Source organism: Schistocerca gregaria, chromosome 4 (assembly GCF_023897955.1).
Source record: "Schistocerca gregaria isolate iqSchGreg1 chromosome 4, iqSchGreg1.2, whole genome shotgun sequence".
Lineage (NCBI taxonomy): Eukaryota > Metazoa > Arthropoda > Insecta > Orthoptera > Acrididae > Schistocerca > Schistocerca gregaria.
Window position 1 is genome coordinate 637207868 of NC_064923.1, and position 27698 is coordinate 637235565.

The 27698-nt window shown below is 44.7% G+C and overlaps 1 protein-coding gene across 4 annotated transcripts in view; it reads left to right on the forward strand.

Moving 5' to 3' along the window:
- Positions 1–27698, forward strand: part of LOC126266974 (ankyrin repeat domain-containing protein 33B-like) — a 1584966-nt gene that overhangs the window by 1524617 nt on the left and 32651 nt on the right. For all 4 annotated transcript variants that reach the window (XM_049971702.1, XM_049971705.1, XM_049971704.1 and 1 more), the window contains 2 exons: positions 7041–7181; positions 21520–21799. In XM_049971702.1, coding sequence (XP_049827659.1) covers positions 7041–7181; positions 21520–21799 — 421 coding nt within the window. The remainder of the gene's footprint in view (positions 1–7040; positions 7182–21519; positions 21800–27698) is intronic.

The following is a 27698-nucleotide window of genomic DNA, read 5'->3' on the forward strand; positions in this document are numbered from 1 at the left end:
CCGTTCGCCGCATAGTTACGTTATTTAAGGAAACAGGAAGTGTTCAGCCACATGTGAAACTTCAACCACGACCTGCAACAAATGATGATGCCCAAGTAACTGTTGTAGCTGCTGTTGCGGCTAATCCGCTAATCAATAGCAGACAAATTGCCCGAGAATCGGGATTCTCAAAAACGTCGGTATTGAGAATGCTACATCAACATCGATTGCACCTGTACCATATCAGTGTCGCCCTAACCGCCGTCTGCTTCACGTCTCCTGTGCAGCGAGCTACCTTAATTTAAGTATTAACTGTATTTTTCTTTCTTGTCACTTCTTCTTCTGCGTGTTTTTGCTTTTAGGAAGCTTTAATAGTCGAGTGCTATTAAGTGTTCCATAGATTTCGTGTTTGTTTTGAATACAGTCAGAGAGAGTCCCTTTAGTCAGCCATAGTGCCAGTAGTGTCAGTGTCGCCCTAACCGCCGTCTGCTTCACGTCTGCTGTGCAGCGAGCTACCTTAATTTAAGTATTAACTGTATTTTTCTTACTTGTCACTTCTTCTTCTGCGTGTTTTTGCTTTTAGGAAGCTTTAAAGTCGAGTGCTATTAAGTGTTCCATAGATCTCGTGTTTGTTTTGAATACAGTCAGAGAGTCCCTTTAGTCAGCCATAGTGCTAGTAGTGCTAGTGTTTGTTTTGAATACAGTCCAGAGACAGGTAGTGCTATTTTCCTTGTTTTCTACAAGGAGTGGTTAGCAATCACACTTTAGTCAATAATCAACCGCCTTTAGTGAATTAGCAGTCTATTTAAAAGTTTATTAACACTCTATAGTAAATTGACTTCTTAGGATGGATAGGATGTGTGGCTGCTGTGTACGGACGCAGGAGGAGCTGGCCACTCTTCGCGAACAGCTGAGCGTGTTGATGGCCGCGGTCAGCCGTCTTCAGGCTGCTGCCTCGGAGTGTAGCGGCAGTGGGGAGTCTGGTGCGTCGCAAGGTACACCCCAGGTGTTACATGCTTCACCCACTGTCCCTGCTGTCGAGACATCTTCGCGGGTACCGGGCGCGGTTGGGCCACCCTCTCCCCAAGGGGAGTGGCGGGTTCAGCGGCGTTCGCGGCGCACGAGGCGGAGGGTCAATGTGGAGGCTGGCCGTGTGGCATCGCCCGCTCTGCCTCTGAGTGGACATGTGGCTGCTCCTTCAGCAAGGTCCGAGCAGGCACATGGGGGGAGGGGTTTATTAGTTATTGGGAGCTCCAACGTTAGGCGGGTGATGGAGCCCCTTAGGGAAATAGCGGAAAGGTCGGGGAAGAAGGCCAGTGTTCACTCTGTCTGCTTGCCGGGGGGTCTCATCCGAGATGGGGAGGAGGCCCTACCGGCGGCGATAGAGAGCACTGGGTGCACCCGACTGCAAATTGTTGCTCATGTCGGCACCAATGACTCCTGCCGTCTGGGTTCAGAGGTCATCCTCAGTTCGTACAGGCGGCTGGCGGAGTTGGTGAAAGCGGAAAGCCTCGCTCGCGGGGTGGAATCAGAGCTAACTATTTGTAGTATCGTTCCCAGAACAAATCGCGGTCCTCTGGTTTGGAGCCGAGTGGAAGGCTTAAACCAGAGGCTCAGACGATTCTGCGGAGAGCTGGGGTGCAAATTTCTCGACCTCCGCTATCGGGTGGAGAAATGTAGGGTCGCCCTGAATAGGTCAGGCGTGCACTACACGCCGGAAGCGGCTACGAGGGTAGCGGAGTACGTGTGGAGTGCACATGGGGTTTTTTTAGGTTAGAGAATTCCCTCCCTAGGCCCGACAAGACGCCTCCTAAGACGCGGCAAGGCAGTAGGCAAAATGAAACAAGGAATAACAATATTAATGTGCTTATAGTAAACTGCAGGAGCGTCTATAGAAAGGTCCCAGAACTGCTCTCATTAATAAACGGTCACAACGCCCATATAGTACTAGGAACAGAAAGTTGGCTGAAACCAGACGTAAACAGTAATGAAATGCTAAACTCGGATTGGAATGTATACCGCAGAGATAGGCTGGACAGTGAAGGGGGAGGCGTGTTTATAGCGATAAGAAGTGCAATAGTATCGAAGGAAATTGACGGAGATTCAAATTGTGAAATGATTTGGGTGAAGGTCACGGTTAAAGCAGGCTCAGACATGGTAATTGGATGTCTCTATAGGCCCCCGGGCTCAGCAGCTGTTGTGGCTCAGCACCTGAAGAATAATTTGGAAAATATTTCGAGTAGATTTCCCCACCATGTTATAGTTCTGGGTGGAGATTTTAATTTGCCGGATATAGACTGGGAGCCTCAGACGTTCATAACGGGTGGCAGGGACAAAGAATCTAGTGAAATATTTTTAAGTGCTTTATCTGAAAACTTCCTTGAGGAGTTAAACAGAAAACCGACTCGTGGCGATAACATATTAGACCTTCTGGTGACAAACAGACCCGAACTATTTGAATCAGTTAATGCAGAACAAGGAATCAGCGATCATAAAGCGGTTACTGCATCGATGATTTCAGCCGTAAATAGAAATATTAAAAAAGGTAGGAAGATTTTTCTGTTTAGCAAAAGTGACAAAAAGCAGATTTCAGAGTACTTGGTGGCTCAACACAAAAGTTTTGTCTCAAGTACAGACAGTGTTGAGGATCAGTGGACAAAGTTCAAAACCATGGTACAATATGCGTTAGATGAGTATGTGCCAAGCAAGATCGTAAGAGATGGGAAAGAGCCACCGTGGTACAACAACCGAGTTAGAAAACTGCTGCGGAAGCAAAGAGAACTTCACAGCAAACATAAACATAGCCAAAGCCTTGCAGACAAACAAAAATTACGCGAAGCGAAATGCAGTGTGAGGAGGGCTATGCGAGAGGCTTTCAATGAATTCGAAAGTAAAGTTCTATGTACTGACTTGGCAGAAAATCCTAAGAAATTTTGGTCCTATGTCAAAGCGGTAGGTGGATCAAAACAAAATGTCCAGACACTCTGTGACCAAAATGGTACTGAAACAGAGGATGACAGACTAAAGGCCGAATTACTAAATGTCTTCTTCCAAAGCTGTTTCACAGAGGAAGACTGCACTGTAGTTCCTTCTCTAGATTGTCGCACAGTTGACACAATGGTAGATATCGAAGTAGACGACAGAGGGATAGAGAAACAATTAAAATCGCTCAAAAGAGGAAAGGCCGCTGGTCCTGATGGAATACCAGTTCGATTTTACACCGAGTACGCGAAGGAACTTGCCCCCCTTCTTGCAGCGGTGTACCGTAGGTCTCTAGAAGAGCGAAGCGTTCCAAAGGATTGGAAAAGGGCACAGGTCATCCCCGTTTTCAAGAAGGGACGTCAAACAGATGTGCAGAACTATAGACCTATATCTCTAACGTCGATCAGTTGTAGAATTTTGGAACACGTATTATGTTCGAGTATAATGTCTTTTCTGGAGACTAGAAATCTACTCTGTAGGAATCAGCATGGGTTTCGAAAAAGACGGTCGTGTGAAACCCAGCTCTCGCTATTCGTCCACGAGACTCAGAGGGCCTTAGACACGGGTTCACAGGTAGATGCCGTGTTTCTTGACTTCCGCAAGGCGTTTGACACAGTTACCCACAGTCGTTTAATGAACAAAGTAAGAGCATACGGACTATCAGATCAATTGTGTGATTGGATTGAGGAGTTCCTAGATAACAGAACGCAGCATGTCATTCTCAATGGAGAGAAGTCTTCCGAAGTAAGAGTGATTTCAGGTGTGCCGCAGGGGAGTGTCATAGGACCGTTGCTATTCACAATATACATAAATGACCTGGTGGATGACATCGGAAGTTCACTGAGGCTTTTTGCAGATGATGCTGTGGTGTATCGAGAGGTTGCAACAATGGAAAATTGTACTGAAATGCAGGAGGATCTGCAGCGAATTGACGCATGGTGCACGGAATGGCAATTGAATCTCAATGTAGACAAGTGTAATGTGATGCGAATACATAGAAAGATAGGTCCCTTATCATTTAGCTACAAAATAGTAGGTCAGCAACTGAAAGTAGTTAATTCCATAAATTATCTGGGAGTACTCATTAGGAGTGATTTAAAATGGAATGATCATATAAAGTTGATCGTCGGTAAAGCAGATGCCAGACTGAGATTCATTGGAAGAATCTTATGGAGAGACGCTCAGTAGCTCGGTACGGGCTTTTGTTAAAGTTTCGAGAACATACCTTCACCGAAGAGTCAAGCAGTATATTGCTCCCTCCTACGTATATCTCGCGAAGAGACCATGAGGATAAAATCAGTGAGATTAGAGCCCACACAGAAGCATACCGACAATCCTTCTTTCCACGTACAATACGAGACTGGAATAGAAGGGAGAACCGATAGAGGTACTCAGGGTACCCTCCGCCACACACCGTCAGGTGGCTTGCGGAGTATGGATGTAGATGTAGATGTAGATATTTCTATGCACCAGGAACTGCATGGTTACGACTTTGAACGTCGTGTACAGTTCTGCCACTGGGCACAAGAGAAATTACGGGACAATGACAGATTTTGTGCACGCGTTCTATTTAGCGACGAGGCGTCATTCACCACCAGCGGCAACCTAAACCGGCATAATAAGCACTATTCGGTAACGGAAAATCCACGATGTCTGCGACAAGTGGAACATCAGCGACCTTGGCTGGTTAATGTATGGTGCGGCATTATGGGAGGATGGATAATTGGCCCCCATTTTATCGATGGCAATCTAAATGGTGCAATGTATGCTGATTTCCTGTGTAATGTTCTACCGGTGTTATTACAAGATGTTTCACTGCATGACAGAATGGCGATGTACTTCCAACATGATGGACGTCCGGCACATAGCTCACGTGCGGTTGAAGCGGTATTGAAGAGCATATTTCGTGACAGGTGGATTGGTTGTCGAAGCACCATACCATTGCCCGCATGTTCACCGGATCTGATGTCCCCAGATTTCTTTTTGTGGGGAAAGTTGAAGGATATTTGCTATCATGATCCGTCGACAACGCTTGAGAGCATGTGTCAGCGCATTGTCAATGCATGTGCCAACATTACGGAAGGCGAACTACTCGCTATTGAGAGGAATGTCGTTACGCGTATTGCCAAATGCATTGAGGTTGACGGACATCATTTTGAGCATTTATTGCATTAATGTGGTATTTACAGGTAATCACGCTGTAACAGCATGCGTTCTCAGAAATGATAAGTTCACAAAGGTACATGTATCACATTGGAACAACCGAAATAAAATGTTCAAACGTACCTACTTTCTGTATTTTAATTTAAAAAACCTACCTGTTACCAACTGTTCGTCTAAAATTGTGAGCCATATGTTTGTGACAATTACAGCGCCATCTATCTCAAAGTGAAAAAAGTGGTCCAACTAAAACGCTTAGATTTCTTTACGTACTACACGTATATATAATAAAAAATGGGGGTTCCTATTTTAAAAAACTCAGTTGACCTATGGCAGCACCATCTAGTGGGCCAACCATAGCGCCATCTGGTTTCCCCCTTCAAGCTAGACGAGTTTCATTCTTTGTAGTTTTTTCGTTTGAGGTTTATTTTGTGAGATATTTGACTCGGTCACGATCAATGGACCACCCCACATAGGCTCGCATGACGTGCCTCCCACGTGATCACGCGCTGTCCTCCTGACCTCGGCTCTTTCCAGAAGATACTATGTTGCTGGCTGCGTAGCCCACACCCTATCACAATAATGCAGTTCCTTCTGCTTCCTGGGGCCCCCACTGACGTTATGTTACTCCTTTGCTGGCACACCTCGTGCAACATTATACCCTCACTATACACTCTCAGTACTCCACACTACTCATCTGCAACACTTATGGGACAAGTTATAACACGGGACTTTCAATTTGTAAAGTGATTTTGATTGCTAAGACTGAGTCAAATGGTTCGCAATCTCACAAGATGCTTGTGCATTCGGCAGCTGATGTACCAAGTCTAACGAGACGGTACAGCCCTCTGTTATGCCAGCATTGCCTGGATCTCTGCCCCTACCCGCTTTTACAAGGCCCTCCAAATCCTTGGACGCCATGTGCTCCACCTTGCCTTCCGTATCCGCCTTCCTTCCCTCACATAGCTCTTGTATGAACTGACCCCCTTCCCCCACCTCCTCCTGTTCCTCCAACATCTTCACATCATTTACACTGTCCACAGGGTTGACCCTCCACACCCTCTGGTTTCCTCCTTTCTCTCCACCCCCCACCCGTTGCCGCGCCTCTATTGCTGTATCTCTCCCTCTCTCCACCTCAACATCCTCCATCTCCTTCATCAGGGCAATTTCCAGCGCCTCCCCCTCCCAGATGATGAACTTCGCCGTGACATCTACCCTTCCTTCCAACTATAACCTGGCCTTGTTTCCCCATCCCCTCCTCCCCAGGGCCCCCTTTTTCCTCTCCCGTCCCCCCCCCCCCTGAGACCCTGCACCCCATACTTGCCTCTTTCTTTCCCACATCCCTCCCTACCTGGCCTTCTTCAGTGCGTCCCCGCCCATCTCCCCCCTCTCTTCCCCTCCCTTCCTTCCCTCCCTTCTTCCGGTCTCCCTCATCTCCTTGCACCTAGCAGATCCTCCGTTTTGATCATCGTCAGTGTACCACGTCAGTGTTGTGTTTAGTGGTGTTTCTCCTGTGCGTCAAGAGGTGTGATTTTAATTGTGTACTGCCTTGAGGTTCGCTGTCAGTGTTTGTTATGTGCTACGCCATCCGTCGATACTTTTTTTGCTCTGGTCATACTGTGCCTTGTGTTCTTTTAATAGTCGCAGTGTGTGGCTTTTTGTGTGTGCTACTTTTTTTTTACAGTTTTTTATCTCCATTTTACAGTCGCCCCTTTTTTGTCTATTGCTTTGCATGATGTTCCCCCTTTTTTATATCTATGTTCACCATTTTCTCTCCTTTGTATAATTTTCACTGTCTTCTATTGTTTGTTCTATGTCTTTCCGCTGAAGAGCAGCGCATATGCTGCTGCCAGCCCGCCCCAATTGGGAATTGAAATACAATAAAGAAAAAAGTGAATTTCTACGGCGGCGTGTTGCAGGCCACGTGGAGGTGCTCAACTACCTGCTGAGCCGGAGGCCCGACGTCGAGGTGGACGCCCGCAACGCGCTCGGCTTCACGGCGCTCATGAAGGCCGCGCTGCAGGGCCGCACCAAGTGCGCCAAGCTGCTGCTCTTCGCAGGTCAGTGCTCAGCAGGCAGCGCCTAGCTGTAGCAGCCCTTTCTCTGTTTCGCTTTTTCGTCTAATAGGTGAAAGTTTTTTTTTTTTTTTTTACACATTGACTGTCATTGAAAAGTTTTACTTTTATTTAATGTTGTCGCGGCTATGTATCAGTTTGATTACTTTTAAAACCCAATGTTAAACGTGAATCACTACACGTATAGTCTTCCCAACTCTGAGAGAAAAAATCTTTAGTAGCTTTACTACCAATGTTTACAGACGACGATGCTTTAACCTTTCGTTCAATTGTTTTAGTTACGAACCGCTAGTTTGTTCTTGGCATAGATCACGTAACCTTAACGTTTATTAATCTAAGTTAAATTGATGTTCAAGACTTGTATTATGTTTCAAATTAACAACGTCAGTTTATTGACAAGAATTATTAATAAATAGGTTCACTCATACGATCTCATTCAAAGAAATTCTTTAATTAGATGTCTAATTAGGATCCCGCTAGCATCAGAGATGTTAGATAATATCCTGTCACTTTCGGTAAATAAGTTATTTCTATTTAATATCCGCAAACTGTCATTAACTATGATCACTAGTCGCGTGAAGTTAAAGTTTCCCACTATCACAATTCAAGGTCCGAATCCGGTTAAAATTCTCAATTCAGTAATGCGTTTAAATATTCACACAAATTGACATTAAAGCCAAAGAGATTACTATTCATCCTTCCCGTTTATCTAATCTGATAAATGTCCAAATTAAAGTCATGAATTGACAGTCCTCAAAAACAACCTCGTCACGATCTATTCTTGATCCCCGTTTAATAAAGTCCCAATTATTGTTCTCTAAAGCTGTACGTCCTAAATACTTCCGAACTAGAACAGACTAGAGATTGGAGTATAGTAATTACAAAGTATGGCTATTTATACTTTAATAAACACTATCTTTGGTGTCCCAGACCTACGTTCTATGACTAGAATATTGATTTTCTTACGTATTGGAATAACTAATATTTTAATATTTTCTACTGTTTTTCCTCCTTCCCATGTTTCTAAAATTTATAATTAAATTTTCCTTTTCTTTTGCTTTCTATACTAGATATTTCCCTCTATTTGTTTTTTATTTGTTTTTCGTAATTACTACTTGTGGAGGGACTTGGGTCATTTTGTGAATTGATGTTTTAAGGACATGGGAGCTATTTTTGTTCTTCAAGACCGAGAGGCGCTGTAGGTGTTACATAGCGTAGAGTGCGAAGGAGCCTGAATAATCTAGCGCACCTCCTTGTCCATCACACAGCAGCGGCTGTCCTCAATTTCAAGCAACCGTGTATGTTGTACAACAGGTTTCTGTATTGATCCTTTTTTAGGGTTCCATACCTCAGTCGCAAAAAAAACTCTTATTGGATCATTTTCTTGTCCGTCTGTCTGTCCGACTTTTCAAATGGCTCCCAGCACTATGGGACTTAACATCTGTGGTCATCAGTCCGCTAGAACTTAGAACTACTTAAACCCGACTAACCTAAGGACATCACACACATCCATGAGCGAGGCAGGATTCGAACCTGCGACCGTAACAGTCACGCGGTTCCAGACTGAAGCGCCTAGAACCGCACGTCCACAACTGCCGGCTGCCCGACTGTTAAAAACCCTTGTTCTCAGAGGGTATAGGCGTCGACGTGAAACTTACTGAGCTCTATGGTTCCTTGTCGGCGTAAAAAAATTTAAGCTTTTGCGTCGCTGCAGTCAAAAGATGTCACATATTTTGACACTCGCCGAGTCACCCATCAAAACCTGTAGGGTACTTCCCGTTGACCAAGGACCATAAAATTTGGAAAGAAGCAAGGTTTCGCGGTACAACTAAACGACCAAATCCTAAGGTTGCTAGTTTTCATTTATAACACATGAAAAAAAATTCCCATATGTTATCCGATTGTCTGTCTATCCGTCCGTCTGTTACGGCCCCTTTTTCTCAAGAACGGGTAGACGTGTTACGTTCAAATTTATGTCGCATAATAAGGTGTATAGTCCTTTGGTGATGTAAGCTTCGAAGGTTCGAGTCCTCCCCCGGACAAGGTGTGTGTGTGTGTGTGTGTGTGTGTGTGTGTGTGTGTGTGTGTGTGTGTGTGTGTTTGTGTGTGTGTGTTGTCCTTAGCGTAAGTTAGATTAAGTAGAGTGTAAGCCTAGGGACCGATGATCTCAGCAGTTTGGTCCCATAGGAACTTACCACAAATTTCCAGATACCAAAAAATAGGCTACGGCTGTTTATGTCACATACTTCGATAATCGCAAACTCACTCATCACAACCTACAGGCTACTTCTCGTTGAACTCGAATCATGAAAATTGGCAAGAGTTAATATTTCATAGTACAAGTAAATGAAAACATCCGAAAATTGTTAATTCGTAATCATACGGCAGGCCGCAGTGGCCGAGCGGTTCTAGGCGCTACAGTCTGGAACCGCGCGACCGCTACGGTCGCAGGTTCGAATCCTGTCTCGGGCATGGATGTGTGTGTCCTTAGGTTAGTTAGGTTTAAGTAGTTCTAAGTTCTAGGGGACTGATGACCTCAGAAGTTAAGTCCCATAGTGCTCAGAGACATTTGAACCATTTCGTAATTATATGACACGAAAAAATATTTTTGCCATTTGTTATTCGTTAGTATGTATTCTCTTTTGCTCACACCCCATTTGTCAGGGATGGGTTAACGTATATCTTGCCTCTATCGACATCCATATAAAGCAAAAGTCGTCGAGATTCTCGATTTCCAGTACGAATTAACTATCTGCAAAGGATGATTCTTACTAACGTTTCAAACAATCCCGAAGCGACGCAGATGACGCAGAGACAAGTAATTCAATGTGAGGCACATGGGGGTCGCAAATGTCAGGAAATACCTCAAACATAGATAAGAACTGTTGAACATGTGACGCTCACATTCGGGAGGACGATGGTTCAAACCCGCATCCGGCCAACCTAACTTAGGTTTTCAGTGATTTTCCTAAATCGCTTTAGACAAATGCCGGAATGGTTCCTTTGAAAGGGCCCGGCATTCGAGCAAACGGTGCAATCTGCGAACATGTTTCGTTAACGTGATCTGTTGTAAACGTAGAAGTTATAAAATTATTGTCCTCGCTGTAACCAAGTAAAAGCTGTTCTTATTTTGTGTTTTGTTCCTTTTGTCCCTTTTTTGTGTTGACAGACGTTATTTAGTAAAAAAAATTGCAGGTCATTTACTGTTTCGAAACCTTGTACTCATTTACTTGTGACGCAGAATGTCAGTACTTTGCAACAGATCAGCGGAGATGGCGAGACCAGTAAATAAAATAACAAATCTTACCTCAATATAAACACATAACTCCTCACGCAATGAAGAAAATACTGCTTGCCGAACGCAAGACTCAACCCTGATCACGTGCTAAAGTCGTTCATGTAGCCCAAGATCCAAAACGAAGTGATTACTTGGATTGGGATTATAAGGTGTGACTGACCGATTGACTCAACTATTGCACGTGCGGCGAGGTACGTCATGTGGTGACGTCACATGTCCAACATTTGTTATCCACTTTTGCGGTATTTCCCGACATTTGCGGTCCCATGTGTCTCATATTAAATTACTTGTCTCAGCGTTATCTACGTCGCTTCAGAGGTTTCTTAAACGTTAATAAGCATCACCCTGTGTACATAAAGTTTGTACGGAACTCTCGGTACGCGAGTCGTATTCACACTGAAACTTCCCCTTTGAATGTAAATAAAGACTGTGCTTGTAAACTTCTGCGTCATTTGATACTCAAACAGATGAGTAAAACTGAACGTACTCAGACAGTTTTCTCTTCACTTATTCTGATCATTTCTGAACTGACACACAATATTTTAGCGAAACGCAATCTGACTTTTAATAATCCCTACAAAAGAATAGCCCTAACTAACAATAACCTATCCTTTATGAATCACTTACCTCACCAAAATCTTCGTTACTCGAACTACTGGAATACAGCGACCGCCAATACTGCCAGATAAATAAAAGATTCTAACTACTGAAGGCACTAACTACTGATAGGCATATAGTTAGCAAATGAAAGATTTTTATAGAGAACAAACAATTTATTTACCTTAATAGCGTTCAAAAGTCATAAATATATATAAATTCGTGACATCCAGTTCGACAAATTTCCTTTTTCTGACGGACATACGTCCAGACCTTCAGCTGATATTAACATCTCAAAACTCTGGCATCTCTCTCCCCATATCCACCACTGCTGGCGGCTCACCTCCAACTGCTCAACGAAACGCGCTGTTCACATCCAACTGCCCAACCCTACACTAACGAATAATCCAATAATGAGTCCAACCAGACACAGACTGCACACAGCGCAGTCCACGATTTTAATACAGAGTGCTACGTGGCGTTACCAACATTAAAACCTACACAGCCTACTTACAACACTTGTCCGGATTTTCTTTTTATTCTACGATTTGTCGAACTTTTCCTCATCGTTGCGTCCGCCAATTCAGAATCAGTAGTAGTCGGAAAACTTTGGGCAATTAGTGTGTTTGTATTTGGCCTCTGACAAAGTTACAGATCTAACAAAAAAAGAAACTGTATGTACTACCGCATTAGCCATTTCTGTAGATAATGAATGCAGAGTTCCGTTGACAGATTTTTTAAGCTGTGTGATAAAGCGATTCTGAATGCGTGGAAGAACTGTCAATGACTTCTCGGAGAAACCTGTCGAAATATATAGTGAAAAAAGAGGGAAATAAGTAACAGTGTTGCCAAATGCTATTGTTAGAGCTGATGCGGAATTTGTTGCAATAATTATTGGATACGAAAATATTAATGAAGCACTTTTTCCATGAAACACGTAAGTTTTCTACGAACGCGTGCTCCCACGGGGTTATCCATTAATAAAATATTCTCAGGTTTCAAGTGGTTAACTTCCCACGACCTTTCGATAGAGATCTCCTCTGCCGGTGTCAAGTGGTTGACTATCGTGTGAATGCCGCTGCCGTGCTTATGTAGCCGTGCCGCTACCAATGACGTCACTGGTGCCTAGTCCCGCGCTATGTACAGCAATGTTTTGATGGCTCTCCCGCCACGCCCGCTTCAACTCCCCAATCAGAGGATCTGTGGCGAAATAAATAAAAATTAAATTTATTGATTTTTTTGAAAAGAGAAAAAATTATGGATTTGGAATTGTAACTTTAGAATTTTTGAAAGGCTTTTACGGACTGTATTGACCGGCTTGTGGAAATTTGCCTGTAATATAATTACAATTCCGATTAATTACATTTTGAATTCTACGGCATTGTTGATTTAATCAGAGTTTTCACCTTAGACGTAGAATTAGTTCTAATGGTTCAAATGGCTCTGAGCAGTATGGGACTTAACATCTGTGGTCATCAGTCCCCCAGAACTTAGAACTACTTAAACCTAAGGACATCACACACATCCATTCCCGAGGCAGGATTCGAAACTGCGACCGTAGCGTTCGCGCGGTTCCAGACTGAAGCGCCTAGAACCGCTCGGCCCACTCTGGCCGGCTATAATTAGTCCTTCTGCTACAATATTAATTCATTAGTCGCCATCGATGTTCTTCTCTTTGTTGACCGTGTATATCTTCCTAAGTCGGCATCGGTTTAATTCACGGAGACGGTGGAAACCAAGGAATACTTGGTCGCTTTAAATAATTCTCGTAAAACTTAGATACTTCTCACTATTTTTTTCACTAGACAATAAGACTTGCTCTGCTCATCGCACAAACCATAAATACTATCAAGGTGGGTGCCTTTCCGCACACACCAAAAATTACGTCCATCCCCTACAAGGTAAAAATCGAAAGTGTATCTTAACTCCTTCTTGGAATATGAAACAAAAGAGAATCCAATATTAACATTACAGAGATTATATTCTACAACCCTCTCAATTTAATCTTTGGAGCGGACTTTGAGGTATTGTATGTCTCTGCTCTGGAATGTGTCATTACAGATCCCAGGTCGTACTCATCTGCAACCCTCCGTCTTTACTGAGGGTGTTGTCTGATATTTTGGTCTCTGTTGCTTCATGTATTACGATATCCCAGAAGCCGTTGATCCATTTAGTTATAGAAATATCGTCGAATGCAATTTGGTGTCAATTTACCAGTGCAAGCTCCGCTACAGCTGATTCTTCGGGATAGCGTAGGCATTAACACCCTTCATGTTCTATGCAACGCTGTTCAATAGTACGGGCAATATGACCAACATAAAGCTGCTCGATCCACACGGTATTTTGTATATTCCAGGTGTCCTGAGACCTACATCATCTTTCACAGGCTTCATTAGTTGCCGGACCTTTGCTGGGGGCCTGAATCTGCTTGCGAAGTTTGTCTCCCATTAGCTCCGGTTGTAGCGAGCCTCTTAATGTAGCATTTTGAGGACATCGCCCTGGACACGGCTCCTGCAAAGCCTATTTGGTTTTATCGCTACGTCGACGATACCTTTATCATATGGCCTCTTCGACATAAAACGCCTAAATAGTTCCTGGAACACATAAAGTTCACGTTGAAGAAAAGGAGGTCTGTTCCTTGCCGTTCCTGGGCGTCCTTCTCCGCCGAAAACCCAGGGGTGTTTTGGCCACAGCGTTTATCGCAAGCCCCCCCCCCCACGGGTTGGTGGTATCTGCACGACATCAGGTACAACCGTCCAGCACAGAAAAGGCTGTTCTGGGGACCTTGGTACACCGAGCTGAAACTTGCCGAGGGAACTTAACCACTTACATAAGGTTTTCAAGGAAAATTATTACAACAACAGACAAATTTCGCAAGCAGTTTTATCTAACACACGAAAGCGAAATATCTTGTGCGTGTGAACAGTTTTATGTCGCTCAGACTGTAGGCACTATTGAACAGCGTTGCATGGAACATTAAAGGTGTTTCCGCCTACGCTGTACGGAAAATTGAAAATGGAAAGGAGCATTTGGCGTCATTCGCCGAGAGGCCCCTTGCGGGGCAGGTCCGGCCGCCTTGGTGTAGGTCTTATTACATTCGACGCCACATTGGGCGACCTGCGCGCCGGATGGGGATGAAATGATGATGAAGACAACACAACACCCAGTCCCAGAGAGGAGAAAATCTCCGACCCAGCCGGGAATCGAACCCGGCCCCGTAAAGCGGCAATTCGTCACGCTGACCACTCAGCTGTCGGGGCGGACATCCGGAATATTAGCTGTAGCAGCGCATGCACATGTAAACGGACATTGAATTGCATTCGATGATACTTCTATGATTAAAGAAGTGAACGGCTTCTGGGATAGCGTAATACATGAAGCAATAGAGACCAAAATGTCGGACAGCACGCTCAATAAAGACGGTGGATTTCAGCTGGGCAGGGCCTGGAATCCTGTGACAGGGGAGCTGAAGCGAAGGTAGGAAGATTTTTCTGTTCAGCAAAAGTGACAAATAGCAGATTACAGAGTACCTGACGGCTCAACACAAAAGTTTTATCTCAAGTACAGATGGTGTTGAGGATCAGTGGAGACAGTTCAAAACCATCATACAATATGCGTTAGATGAGTATGTGCCAAGCAAGATCGTAAGAGATGGAAAAGAGCCACCGTGGTACAACAACCGAGTTAGAAAACTGCTGCGGAAAAAAAGGGAACTTCACAGCAAACGTAAACATACCTAAAGCCTTGCAGACAAACAAAAATTACGCGAAGCGAAATGTAGTGTGAGGAGGGCTATGCGAGAGGCGTTCAATGAATTCGAAAGTAAAGTTCTATGTACTGACTTGGCAGAAAATCCTAAGAAATTTTGGTCCTATGTCAAAGCGGTAGGTGGATCAAAACAAAATGTCCAGACACTCTGTGACCAAAATGGTACTGAAACAGAGGATGACAGACTAAAGGGCGAAATACTAAATGTCTTTTTCCAAAGCTGTTTCACAGAGGAAGACTGCACTGTAGTTCCTTCTCTAGATTGTCGCACAGATGACAAAATGGTAGATATCGAAATAGACGACAGAGGGATAGAGAAACAATTAAAATCGCTCAAAGGGGGAAAGGCCGCTGGACCTGATGGGATACCAGTTCGATTTTACACAGAGTACGCGAAGGAACTTGCCCCCTTGTTGCAGCGGTGTACCGTAAACTATAGAAGAGCGTAGCGTTCCAAAGGATTCGAAAAGGGCACATGTCATCCCCGTTTTCAAGAAGGGAGGCCGAACAGATGTGCAGAACTATAGACCTATATATCTAACGTCGATCAGTTGTAGAATTTTGGAACACGTATTATGTTCGAGTATAATGAGTTTTTTGGAGACTAGTAATCTAGTCTGCAGGAGTCAGCATGGGTTTCCAAAAAGACGGTCGTGTGAAACCCAGCTCGCGCTATTCGTCCACGAGACTCAGAGGCCCATAGACACGGGATCACAGGTAGATGCTGTGTTTCTTGACTTCCGCAAAGCGTTCGATACAGTTCCCCACAGTCATTTAATGAACAAAGTAAGAGCATATGGACTATCAGCCCAATTGTATGATTGGATTGAAGAGTTCCTAGATAATAGAACGCAGCATGTCATTCTCAATGAGAGAGGTCTTCCGAAGTAAGACTGATTTCAGGTGTGCCGCAGGGGAGTGTCATACGACCGTTGCTATTCACAATATACATGAATGACCTTGTGAATAACATCGGAAGTTCACTGAGGCTTTTTGCAGATGATGCTGTGGTGTATCGAGAGGTTGTAATAATGGAAAATTGTCCTGAAATGCAGGAGGATCTGCAGCGAATTGACGCATGGTGCACGGAATGGCAATTGAATCTCAATGTAGACAAGTGTAATGTGATGCGAATACATAGAAAGATAGGTCCCTTATCATTTAGCTACAAAATAGCAGGTCAGCAACTGAAAGTAGTTAATTCCATAAATTATCTGGGAGTACTCATTAGGAGTGATTTAAAATGGAATGATCATATAAAGTTGATCGTCGGTAAAGCAGATGCCAGACTGAGATTCATTGGAAGAATCTTATGGAAATGCAATCCGACAACAAAGGAAGTAGGTTACAGTACGCTTGTTCGCCCAATGCTTGAATATTGCTCAGCAGTGTGGGATCCGCACCAGGTAGGGTTGATAGAAGAGATAGATAAGATCCAACGGAGAGCAGCGCGCTTCGTTACAGGATCATTTAGTAATCGCGAAAGCGTTACGGAGATGATAGATAAACTCCAGTGGAAGACTCTGCAGGAGAGACGCTCAGTAGCTCGGTATGGGCTTTTGTTGAAATTTCGAGAACATACCTTCACCGAAGAGTCAAGCAGTATATTGCTCCCTCCAACGTATATCTCGCGAAGAGACCATGAGGATAAAATCAGAGAGATTAGAGCCCACACAGAAGCATACCGACAATCCTTCTTTCCAGGAACAATACGAGACTGGAATAGAAGGGAGAACCGATAGAGGTACTCAGGGTACCCTCCGCCACACACCGTCAGGTTGCTTGCGGAGTATGTATGTAGATGTAGAAGCCGGCGCGGCGGTCGTGCCGTCAAAATATTACCATGTACGGCTCGGGCTAGGCACCAGTGACGTCACTGGCGGCGGCACGGCATTGGCGTCCACTCGACGGTTAACCACTTGCCAGTGGCTAAGGATATCTGTGCCGAAAGCTAGTGGGCAGTTAACCGTTTGACCCAGCTTGAAAGCCGATATTATTTTATTGATTTAAGTTCTCATTACTTCCATAGGTCACTCCTAGTTTTATACCGGTGCTCAAAATCTGGTATTAACACTGCTTGAGGAAGGTTGAGCTTGTTAATCACACATCTTGCCGCTCCCCGCAGCAGTCACTGTGTGGACAAAGGTTGCTCCTTTCTCTCCAATTCCACCGCAACGTGTCACTCTGTAAGTGACGAGGAAAGGTTCTGCAGATGGCATCACACACTGACCGTCTTCCACGACCAATGCAATAGGGTTCACATTCTGTCCATTTTTCCAAATGAGAAACATTAAGATTGGTCTAGCCGAGACCTTGCTGGTCTAGCAGGTCACTAAACTCCTTCTGTGGAGGTCCCAGGTTCAGTACCGGATAGTTGCGGGGATTTTTATTCGTTCCAGTCCCTCTAAGTCCACTCTGCCTGGAATAAAATGGGTACCGGGTATTTTTTCCCCGGGATACAAGACGGACGGGGCTATGGGTCAGTCGTCCTCCCACACCCAATGCCGCGGCGAAGAGATGCTACACTCTACTAACACGCAGGCTAGCGGCCCTGTCACGAGCTTGTGCCACAGACTTTACCTTTTAGTAGCGGTCGTGTTGAAAGTGCAGCTCACAAAAAGAAAAAAAAAAAAAAAAAAAACAGAAAATATCAACTCGTTGTCTAAGCCAAATGGATTGTAGCTAAATTCTCACAAGGCAGTGGAAATATGGATAAACCGTGAAAATTTGGCTCTGTTTGTCTTTGTGTTATTGACAATGTTTTGTTTTGGGGTGACGTGAGTAAAAGATATTTTTTGGACATATTTATAAAATAATTATAATACTAAAACATTTTCAATTTTGAAAAACTGTGATTGATATTTATATGTTGTGTAGCTTGGTCTAGATGTGAATAATTCAGGAATGAGAAGGTACTTAATGTAGTTTGTGGCTGAACTCTATGTGCTTAAATAAGAATAAGGTCTTTGAACCTGGATATTGTGACCGCACAACAGTACTCTTTATCACGCTTTTTCCCTTACCTAATACATTGCAAATGCTATCTGATGAAACGGATATACACATGCTATTATATGTATGTTACTCGTTGTAATTTCATCACTGTGGTACTTATGTAATGTGTGGTTTTTTATGTAGAATACATTCTTACGTTCCTGTGGAAAGTCCAACGCATTCTTTACATTTTAAATGTAAGCCTCTACTTGACACCTGATTCTTTTCTTCTAAACTTTCATGTGAGTTTGCAAAATAAATCTGTAAATTTGGTAGGTAAGGTGGGGCAGTCTTGAATACAATGGACTCTTGTTTGCAAGGAGTTGTGCTCGTCTTTACCTCTCGCCACCGAGATTTAATTTTCCCATTTTTCATTGAAACATACCATGCTGACGTAAGAATGCTTTGTTTTAGTAGCGCATGGTTAGTTTTTTCGTCCATCTTTGGGAAAACAAGCAGTTGTCCCATTTTTAATGATGACTTTCATCAGCACGACCCTTGGACCAACTCTAAATCGAGAGTCTCATAAGTCGTTCTTTTCAAACAGTCTTTCATTATTCAGTGCAAATATTCCCAACATCACCTCAGCCGTATAGAGACAGCGACTTCTGTAATGCTGTTCACCATAAATAATTCTTGTAAGTGAAATGCATGTCAAGCAGTGCTAGAGAAATCGTGGAGAGATCTGGTTTGAAATCCCTAAAATGAGATCTGAAGAATGATATGATTGTCATTTTAGTTCTACCACATGATTAGATGATCAACTGGTTGGAAACGATTATTACTGGGAGGGAGGGGGACAAGAGATACACCTGGTCATCAAAAAAGAACAGATTTCAGTTGTTTATTACAGGCAAACTATAAAAGATATAAATACGTTGGGCAAGTTACTGGATAGCTATAGTGTGTGTGTGTGTGTGTGTGTGTGTGTGTGTGTGTGCGAGAGAGAGAGAGAGAGAGAGAGAGAGAGAGAGAGAGAGAGAGAGAGAGAGAGATAAAAGGCGATGATGTGTGAGAGGGAAAACGAATATGAGGGAGTGATTGAGATATTGAATGTAAGTATGACATAGAAAAATGGGAAGTGAGCGTGTGTTTTGACAAAGCTGTGCTGTTGTTTGTTTGTAGCAACATGGGGACTACACCACAAGGCCAGTCCTTTTGTGTGTTGGACAACAAGACCTTTTTCATTGCTATTGGCCTTCGAGGTCATCAGACATTACACCTTTTGAATTTTTTGTGTGGAGGTACATAAAGGATAGTCTTTGTCCCACTTGTGGCAGTTACTCTTCACAGCTGAGAAATCAAATTGTTGAAGCTGTCAATTCAGTAAAGAGGGACGTGTTGATTCGTGTGTGGAATGAAACATACTACTGTTTGGATGTTTCTCGGACAACACATGGTGCTCATACTTAACGCGTGGTGTAGTGTCTGCGCGAACATAAAACTCTGAACCTTCCTCTACCCAGTGACATGTGCAATGTGTTTTTATCTTTCACAGCTTGTCTTTAAGAAATAGCTGAAACCTTTTTTTGTTCTTTCTAAATCACCCTGTGTCTTAATCAGGATTCTATAGGTTCGAAACTGCAAGCTACCGACCGAGGTGGCGCAGCGGCTAGCACACTGGACTCGCATTCGGGAGGACGACGGTTCAATCCCGCGTCCGGCCATCCTGATATAGGTTTTCCGTGATTTCCCTAAATCGCTCCAGGCAAATGCCGGGATGGTTCATTTGAAAGGGCACTTCCTTCCTCTTCCTTCCCTAATCCGATGAGACCGATGACCTCGCTGTCTGGTCTACTCCCCCAAAAATAACCCAACTGCAAGCTAGTCATAGTTTTAGCTTACCTTTGAGAACTGATCTATGACAGAAGAGAAGGTAGAGAATGTGGCTAAGATTGTGAGGTAGAAAATAATAGTGAGAATGAGAAACTGAAAGGTGGGGATTGAAAAAGTGAGAGTTGGGGGACTGAAACCGAGAGCGAGGTATAGAATGTGCGTGTGGGGGGGGGGGGGGGGGGGCGATCGCGCGCGCGCGCGCGAGAGAGAGAGAGAGAGAGAGAGAGAGAGAGAGAGAGAGAGACAGAGACAGAGACAGAGAGAGAGGTAGAAGGTGAGGATGTGTAAGAGGGAAAGTAAGTTTTAGGGAGTGATTGAGATACTGGATGTAAGGATGACATAGAAAAATGGGAAGTGAGCGATAGAGACGGGAAGCTCGTGTGAGAGGAAATTGGTGAAAGAGGAGAAATTGGCGAGAGATACGAATGAGAGATTGAGAAAGTGAGAATATGAGAGAGAGTGAATATAAGACATGAATAGCGAAAGAGAGAGAGAGAGAGGGAGAGAGAGAGGGGGGGGGGAGCGAGAGGGGGGGGTGATGTGGGGAAGTATCTACATCTACATTTATACTCCGCAAGCTACCCAACGGTGTGTGGCGGAGGGCACTTTAAGTGCCACTGTCATTACCTCCCTTTCCTGTTCGAGTCGCGTATGGTTCGCGGGAAGAACGAATGCCGGGAAGCCTCCGTGCGCGCTCCAATCTCTCTAATTTTACATTCGTGATCTCCACGGGAGGTATAAGTAGGGGGAAACAATATATTCGATACCTCATCCAGAAACACCCTCTCGAAACCTGGACAGCAAGCTAGACCGCGATGCAGAGCGACTCTCTTGCAGAGTCTGCCACTTGAGTTTGCTAAACATCTCCGTAACGCTATCACGCTTACCAAATAATCCTGTAACGAAATGTGCCGCTCTTCTTTGGATGTTCTCTGTCTCCTCTGTCAAACCGACCTGGTACGGATCCCACACTGATGGGCAATACTCAAGTATAGGTCGAACGAGTGTTTTGTAAGCCACCTCCTTTGTTGATGGACTACATTTTCTAAGGGCTTTCCCAATGAATCTCAATCTGGCACCCGCCTTACCAACAATTAATTTTATATGATCATTCCACTTCAAATCGTTCCACACGCATACTCCCAGATATTTTACAGAAGTAACAGAAGTAACTGCTACCAGTGTTTGTTCCGCTATCATATAATCCTACAATGAAGGATCCTACTTTCTATGTATTCGCAATACATTACATTTGTCTATGTTGAGGGTAACAATTAATGTTTGCAGAATGAGAATTTCACTCTGCAGCGGAGTGTGCGCTGATATGAAACTTCCTGGCAGATCAAAACTATGTGCCGGACCAAGACTCGAAATCGGGACTTTTGCCTTTCGCGGGCAAGTGCTCTACCAACTGAGCTACCCAAGCACGACTCACGCCCCGTCCTCACAGCTTTACTTTTGCCAGTACCTCGTCTCCCACCTTCCAAGCTTTACAGAAGCTCTCCTGCAAACCTTGTAGAACTAGCACTCCTGAAAGAAAGGATATTGCGGAGACATGGCTTGGTCACAGCGGGGGGGGGGGGGGGGGGATATTTGCAGGAGAGCTTCTGTAAAGTCTGGAAGGTAGGAGACGAGGTACTGGCGGAAGTAAAGCTGTGAGGACGGGGCGTGAGTCGTGCTTGGGTAGCTCAGTTGGTAGAGCAGTTGCCCGCGAAAGGCGAAGGTTCCGAGTTGGAGTCTTGGTCCGGCACACAGTTTTGATCTGCCAGGAAGTTTCCGTAACGATTGTAGAGCTGCTGTGCTTCACAGTACGACGTGGCTATGCTGCAGGCGCGTCGCCGACGCTGCGCGACTCTGGCCGGGGCCTGCGCGCGGAGCAGTGGGCGCGCTTCTGCGGGCGCTACGTGTGCGCCGAGGTGATCGAGAAGTTCGCGCGCCACCGCCTGCTGGAGCGCACCACGGCGTACGGCCGGTGGGGCAGCGAGCCGGAGCTCGGCGCCCGTCTGCTGCTGGGCGCGCGGGCCTCCGCCCCCGAGCCGCGCGCCTCGCCGCCGCCCTCGCACGGCCACGGCCTCAAGTCGCGCCTCCGCAAGGCCTTCCGCACCAACAGGTACTCCACGCGCAGGGCGACTCACTCTCCGCACGGCGACCGACCGTCCCGTACCACAGCAGTGTTTCTTCAGTCCTCCCGGCTCTCTTACCGACCACTTCTTCCTCCCGTATATTTCGTCAGTGATCACTGTTGTAAATATTATTAATCCCGCGAACTTCAAATTCCCTGACTGACAAAACTCGAAATATTTTTGCATAGTAATCGATACTATAGTCGACACGCAGGGTGGATATTAATGAAACCTACAAACCGCGTGGACGGATTCCTGACGGGAAATGTAGGAAAAAAGCGCCTATGAACATGTGTCCTGAAGGTTGCTGCGGTAGGTGGCACTGGCGAGTGAAAGTTGTAACCTCCCAACAGTGAAAACAAAAATTATTTATATCATTCACATTTAGTGTAAGCTTCCAACAGATTTATTCCGCAACCTCCCAACAGCAAAAAATAATATAAATAATATTCTCATTTAGCGTAACTATCCAACAGTGAAAATATGTATAGCATTGACATTTAGAATAACCTACCAATAATACAATGTGACAAACCTCTCGATAAAATTGTCGCTCAATTATAACCTTTCAATAATGACTGTGAATTTAAACTGGTAAATTTAGGACGTCAGCATTGCTGCGTCATGGCCCTGAAAATTCATTCTGAATAAATTGAAAAATCTTACCTCAATTAGGTCGCCGGATATCGCGTATATATCTGCTCCTATAAGAAATTGATATGGCACAGCTCTGTGCAATGCTGCCCGATAGATTTGTCATGTATAAAAAGAAACAACAGTTTTTTCCTTTCAATAATCGGTATGACCAAGGTTCAAAAACGGTTCAAGTGGCTCTGAGCGCTATGGGACTCAACTGCTGTGGTCATCAGTCCCCTAGAACTTAGAACTACTTAAACTTAAGTAACCTAAGGACATCACACACATCAATGCCCGAGGCAGGATTCGAACCTGTGTCCGTAGCAGTCGCACGGTTCCGGACTGCGCGCCTAGAACCGTGAGACCACCGCGGCCGGCGATGACCAAGGATTGGAGAAATTGGTAAATTCTTTAAATTGAAATGAATGATTGTCAAAAGTTACTTTTTATGAGAAAGATTATTATTAAGAGATTTTTAAAACATTTACATGGGATTTGATATAACAATACTACATATGCACGAGGCTGCTTTTACCTTATACTACAACGCTCAGGCTCCGCCATCGCTCCACCACGACCGCCCCAGACAAAACGATACACCAGACTGCTAGCAACTACTTACTGCTACTAACACACAGTTCCTACTGCAGTCAACACTGCTCTTTGGTCTGAGATTCTCTTATAGCTTACATATCGCAGGCAGCGCGTGAGCAATCCATCGAAATTACACTGCTCGAGTGCGCTAGCAACAAATTTTTTAATCATGGACCTCTTACAAAGTTCCTCTGACTACGTGTCATGTGTTTCAGGCTGTGTGATTGACGCTGTGTACTGTAAGCAGCAGAATGGTCGAGTATTCGTGTCAGGAACAAGCTGAGATGGTGCTGATGTACGGCTAAGTAGATGGGAACGGTGGAGAGGAAGCACGGCTGTGCCAAAAGAAAAACCCTCGCAGACACCAATCACACCACACGATATTTCAAGCCCTTTTTCGGCAATTGTGTGATCGTGGCTCCTTTCAGACAGACCAATGTTCAGGGAGGACCGGGTTCTGCAGGATATTGTGATGAATCGTAGTACAAGCTCCAGGCAAATGGCCCACCAACATGGTGTAAGCCAAAGTACGAGTATGTGTATCCTGCATGAGAACCGATACTATCCCTGTCACCTACAATGAATGCAAGGATTACCAGCAGCGGACTTCCGCCTACAGCAAGGAGTTTATCAATGGGTTTTGCTTCAGACCATCACAATTATGGGATTTCTGTCATCAGTCCTCTTTACCGACGAAGCTGGCATCATCAGTCTGCAGAATTGTCACCTGTGGGCTACAGATAATCCTCAGGGAATGGTTGAGGCGCTCATCAGCATCGGTTCGCGTCAATGTGTGGGCAGAGATTTTTGGCGACCACATACATGAACCGGTTATTTATTTTAAAACGCCACGGCGGAGGAACGTACCTGGACTTGCTGGAGAATACTCTGCTTCGGCTGCCTGAGAATATGCCTTTGGCAATACGATAGGTTATGTGACTTTTGAATCACGGAGCACTAATCCACTTCCGCATTACAGTTCGGCGACACCTCAACAGCATCTTCAAAAATGGCTCTGGACACTATGGGACTTAACTTCTGAGGTCATCAGTAACCTAGAACTTAGAACTACTTAAACCTAACTAAGCTAAGGACATCACATACATCCATGCCCGAGGCAGGATTCGAACCTGCGACCGTAGCGGTCGCTCGGTTGCAGACTGTAGCGCCTAAAACCGCTCGGCCACTCCGGCCGGCCAACAGCATCTTCCCCGGATGTTGGATAGGACACGGAGGCCCTGCAGCATGGCCTGCTATATCACCGGGCTTAAAACCCCTGGATTTTTACTTTTGGGGGCATCCCAAAAGCGCTGTGTGTGCTTAACCATTTCCTGATGTGCAGACTCTTCGACAGCGTTTTCAAGACGCCTGTGAATGCTATTCGGAGAGAGGCCGGAACGTATGAAAGAGTGCAGTGGTCCATGATGCGACATATGAACATAAGCACTGCATCCCATGGAGGCCCCTTGAACTTCCGTTGTGACACGGATTCGATGCAGCTCTGTACTGTATTCCGGGATGTGTCCATTTCCAGATACATGTTCATAGGACCCTTTTTCCTCCATTTCCAGTCAGGAATGATTTTATTAATGCTCGCCCTTTATAGACTTTTCTACAAAAATGTGGTTTGGATCAAAGAAATGAGAGGGGCGGAGAAAGAATGAATAGCTTACGCCTCTAGAGGGGTCGTGAGAGGGGAACGTTCACTTTTTCCCCCTAGTATTGGCAAGCCACAGATGCACTCGCCTCGTACCGATCAGCAACTACGATACAAATAAGACACGGAAGTAACAAGGACACGTGAAAGCACATTATAGAGACATTCGTGTTTAAACACGCTCGTTGCATTATTTATTTCTCAATTGACTCTCACAAGTTTTCTGTGAGCTATGCGATTTTGACTTCAGTATTACTCGTAGCGGTAATGCCTACTGCAGGCAACATTCTTGTACAGAAGTTCATAATCGGAACGAAACAGAAGTGAAAGTGGCAACAAGCACATTAAAAACATTGCAGGTGAGCTAGCAATACTTTTGTCTATAGTCAAAGACAGTACTATCTGTAGAAGTATGGATTGTGGAAATAAATTATCGAAGAATCTTTTATATAACTCTAATTTGGCTGAGATGGTGATATGTGTCCACACTAAGGCAGAAACAGTTGTGAAAAAGATTTTGGCTCCGAAAAATGTTCAGAACTTCGCTAATATCTTGAAACATCCAGCCGCGCGGGGTAAACGCGCGGTGTAGGGCGCCTTGTCACGGACCGTGCGGCTCTCCCCATCGGAGGTTCGAGTCCTCCCTCGGTCATGGGTGTGTGTGTTGTCCATGGCGTAAGTTAGTTTAAGTTAGATTAAGTAGTGTGTAAACTTAGGGACCGATGACCTCAGCAGTTTCGTCCCATAAGACCTTTACCAATTAAAAAATCCAGCTAAATCGATGAACTTTTTCGCTATTGCAACCGATGCCTCCAATTACAAATACAGAAAGTTGATCCCTCTATTTGTACGTTATTTTTGCCGTGAGCAAATAAAAAGTAGGCGACTTACGGACAGGCAGACAAGCCAGCTAATTGTGTGCACAGTTTGATCAAATCTTCACTGAAGCTTCATAATTGAGATGCATACTATGCAGATAATGGAAATGGAAATTACGGTCAGCATAACTCTGTGTTTAAAACACTTCGAGAAGGCATCTAGCATTTGGTGAAACCAAGTGCTCAAATCATATACTGCCTAAGTAATAAAACAGGCATGTGATGCATTAGATGTAGATATTTAAATGCTTGTCTTGAAAATATGCCGACGTTTCTCGGTATCACCCATTCCAAAAAATGCGATGTATTTGTGCAGTTGAAATTTTGCGATTAAATCTCCATTACACCTCTCTTAAAATCGTGGCCAGTTGTTGGTCATCTCTCTTAAAACCAAGATCAAATCTTGGTCGCCTTATCCACGCATCTCTGTCACTTACAGCCAGCTAAGGTGCAAGCGAGGCGATATTTAACGTGTAAAGTCACTTCTAAACACACGCCGTTCCAAGCTCAGACCTGGTGGGGGTGAGTCGAAATGTCTTTTATATTTTCACATATATAACTTTCTAGGTTTCTTAGTTACCTGTCGGAGGACAAGCAGAATGAGGACTATCTCGGAAGTGGCTGGAAATTCAGGAGAATTAAAAGCTCTGTTTCACGTATGATGCTTTTCAGTCCTTTGTCTCATGACTAGCCATGTGGATGAGCTTGTGTGGCCTGGCCACCTCCAGACGAGAAAGGCGTCCACTCACACGCTAGCCATACTTCCTGCCAACAATACTTCAGGTACAGTTCGTAAGTGTACAGGCAGAACACCAAGTTGAGTAAGGCAAGACAAAGAGAGGAATACCTTCCACTAAGGAAATATAACAGAAAGACTGACTTTTACTGACTAACGGAAAGAAACAGTGTTTCCCTCATTTTCACGCGTGTGTAGTCATAGTTTGCAGACCTGTGATCGTAGTGCGAAGCGAAAAATTGATAACGGTTCAGGGCACTTCGATTTAATATCGTGTACATTATCACACATGTCCTTGACAAATTCTGAGACAAATGCTTTTCAGAAGATGCACATTGATAAGCTAACAAAAGTATCTAAGTAGAGTAGACACGGACGGAAAATCACCCTAGTGAAGATACTGGCTGCAAATGGAGAAATCCATTGAGATAAGACACTCTGGCAAAGCGCAGATTATTATTACGCAGAGCCTGTGAACGAATATCTTTAAAATGGCGGAGCTGGTCTAATATTCACATGCTACTGTAGTGAGCATCTATAGAAAGAGATAGGCACTAGGCGCTAAATGGTTGGTCGTCCACGATTCTGCACGGAACGTGGCGTTCTGAGGCTTGTCTGTTCTGTAAAGTAGGATAGATGTAAACTGTTCCATCTCTGCAAAAAGCACAATGCTGCTCCACGCAAAAGTGTTTCGGAGCACGCCGTTCATCGTACATTGTTGAACATAGAGCTCCGCAGTAGACCACTCCTGTGTGTTCACATTTGGACCCAACGACATCGGGCACAGAGGACCATCAGGATGTGTCCGTCGATCGGTGGAAACACGTCGGCTCTTCGGTTGAATCACATTTTTGCTACACAGGGTCGATAGTCGTCTCCACAAACGCCGTCATTGAGGTGAACGGAAGCTCTACACGTGCAGCGCTACACGGACGCAGGCTAGTGCGAGCGGTATTATGCTATGGGAGACATGGTCCTGCACTTGCATAGGAGCTGTGGTAAAATCGAAGACACACTGACAGCTGCAAACCACCTGCATCCCTTCATGCTTGATATCTTTTCCCCGATGGCGAAGTCATCTTTCAGCAGTATAATTGTCTGTCTCTCGTAATCAGAACTGTGCTAGTTTTTAGCAGCATTATAGTGAACTCACGTTGATGTCTCGGCCACCAAATTCGTCTGATGTAAATCTTATGGGAACCCATCAGGATCGCTTTTGGGCTCCATCTCCACGTACGCAAATCAACGGCCCGCTATTTATTCGAATTTCTTGACCTGTGCGTCGGCTTACGATGTCACATACCTCCACAAACCGACCAACAAAGTGTCCGGTCCCTGATACACAGACTCAGTGATGAATTTCGTGCCAAAGAGGACAAAAAGTT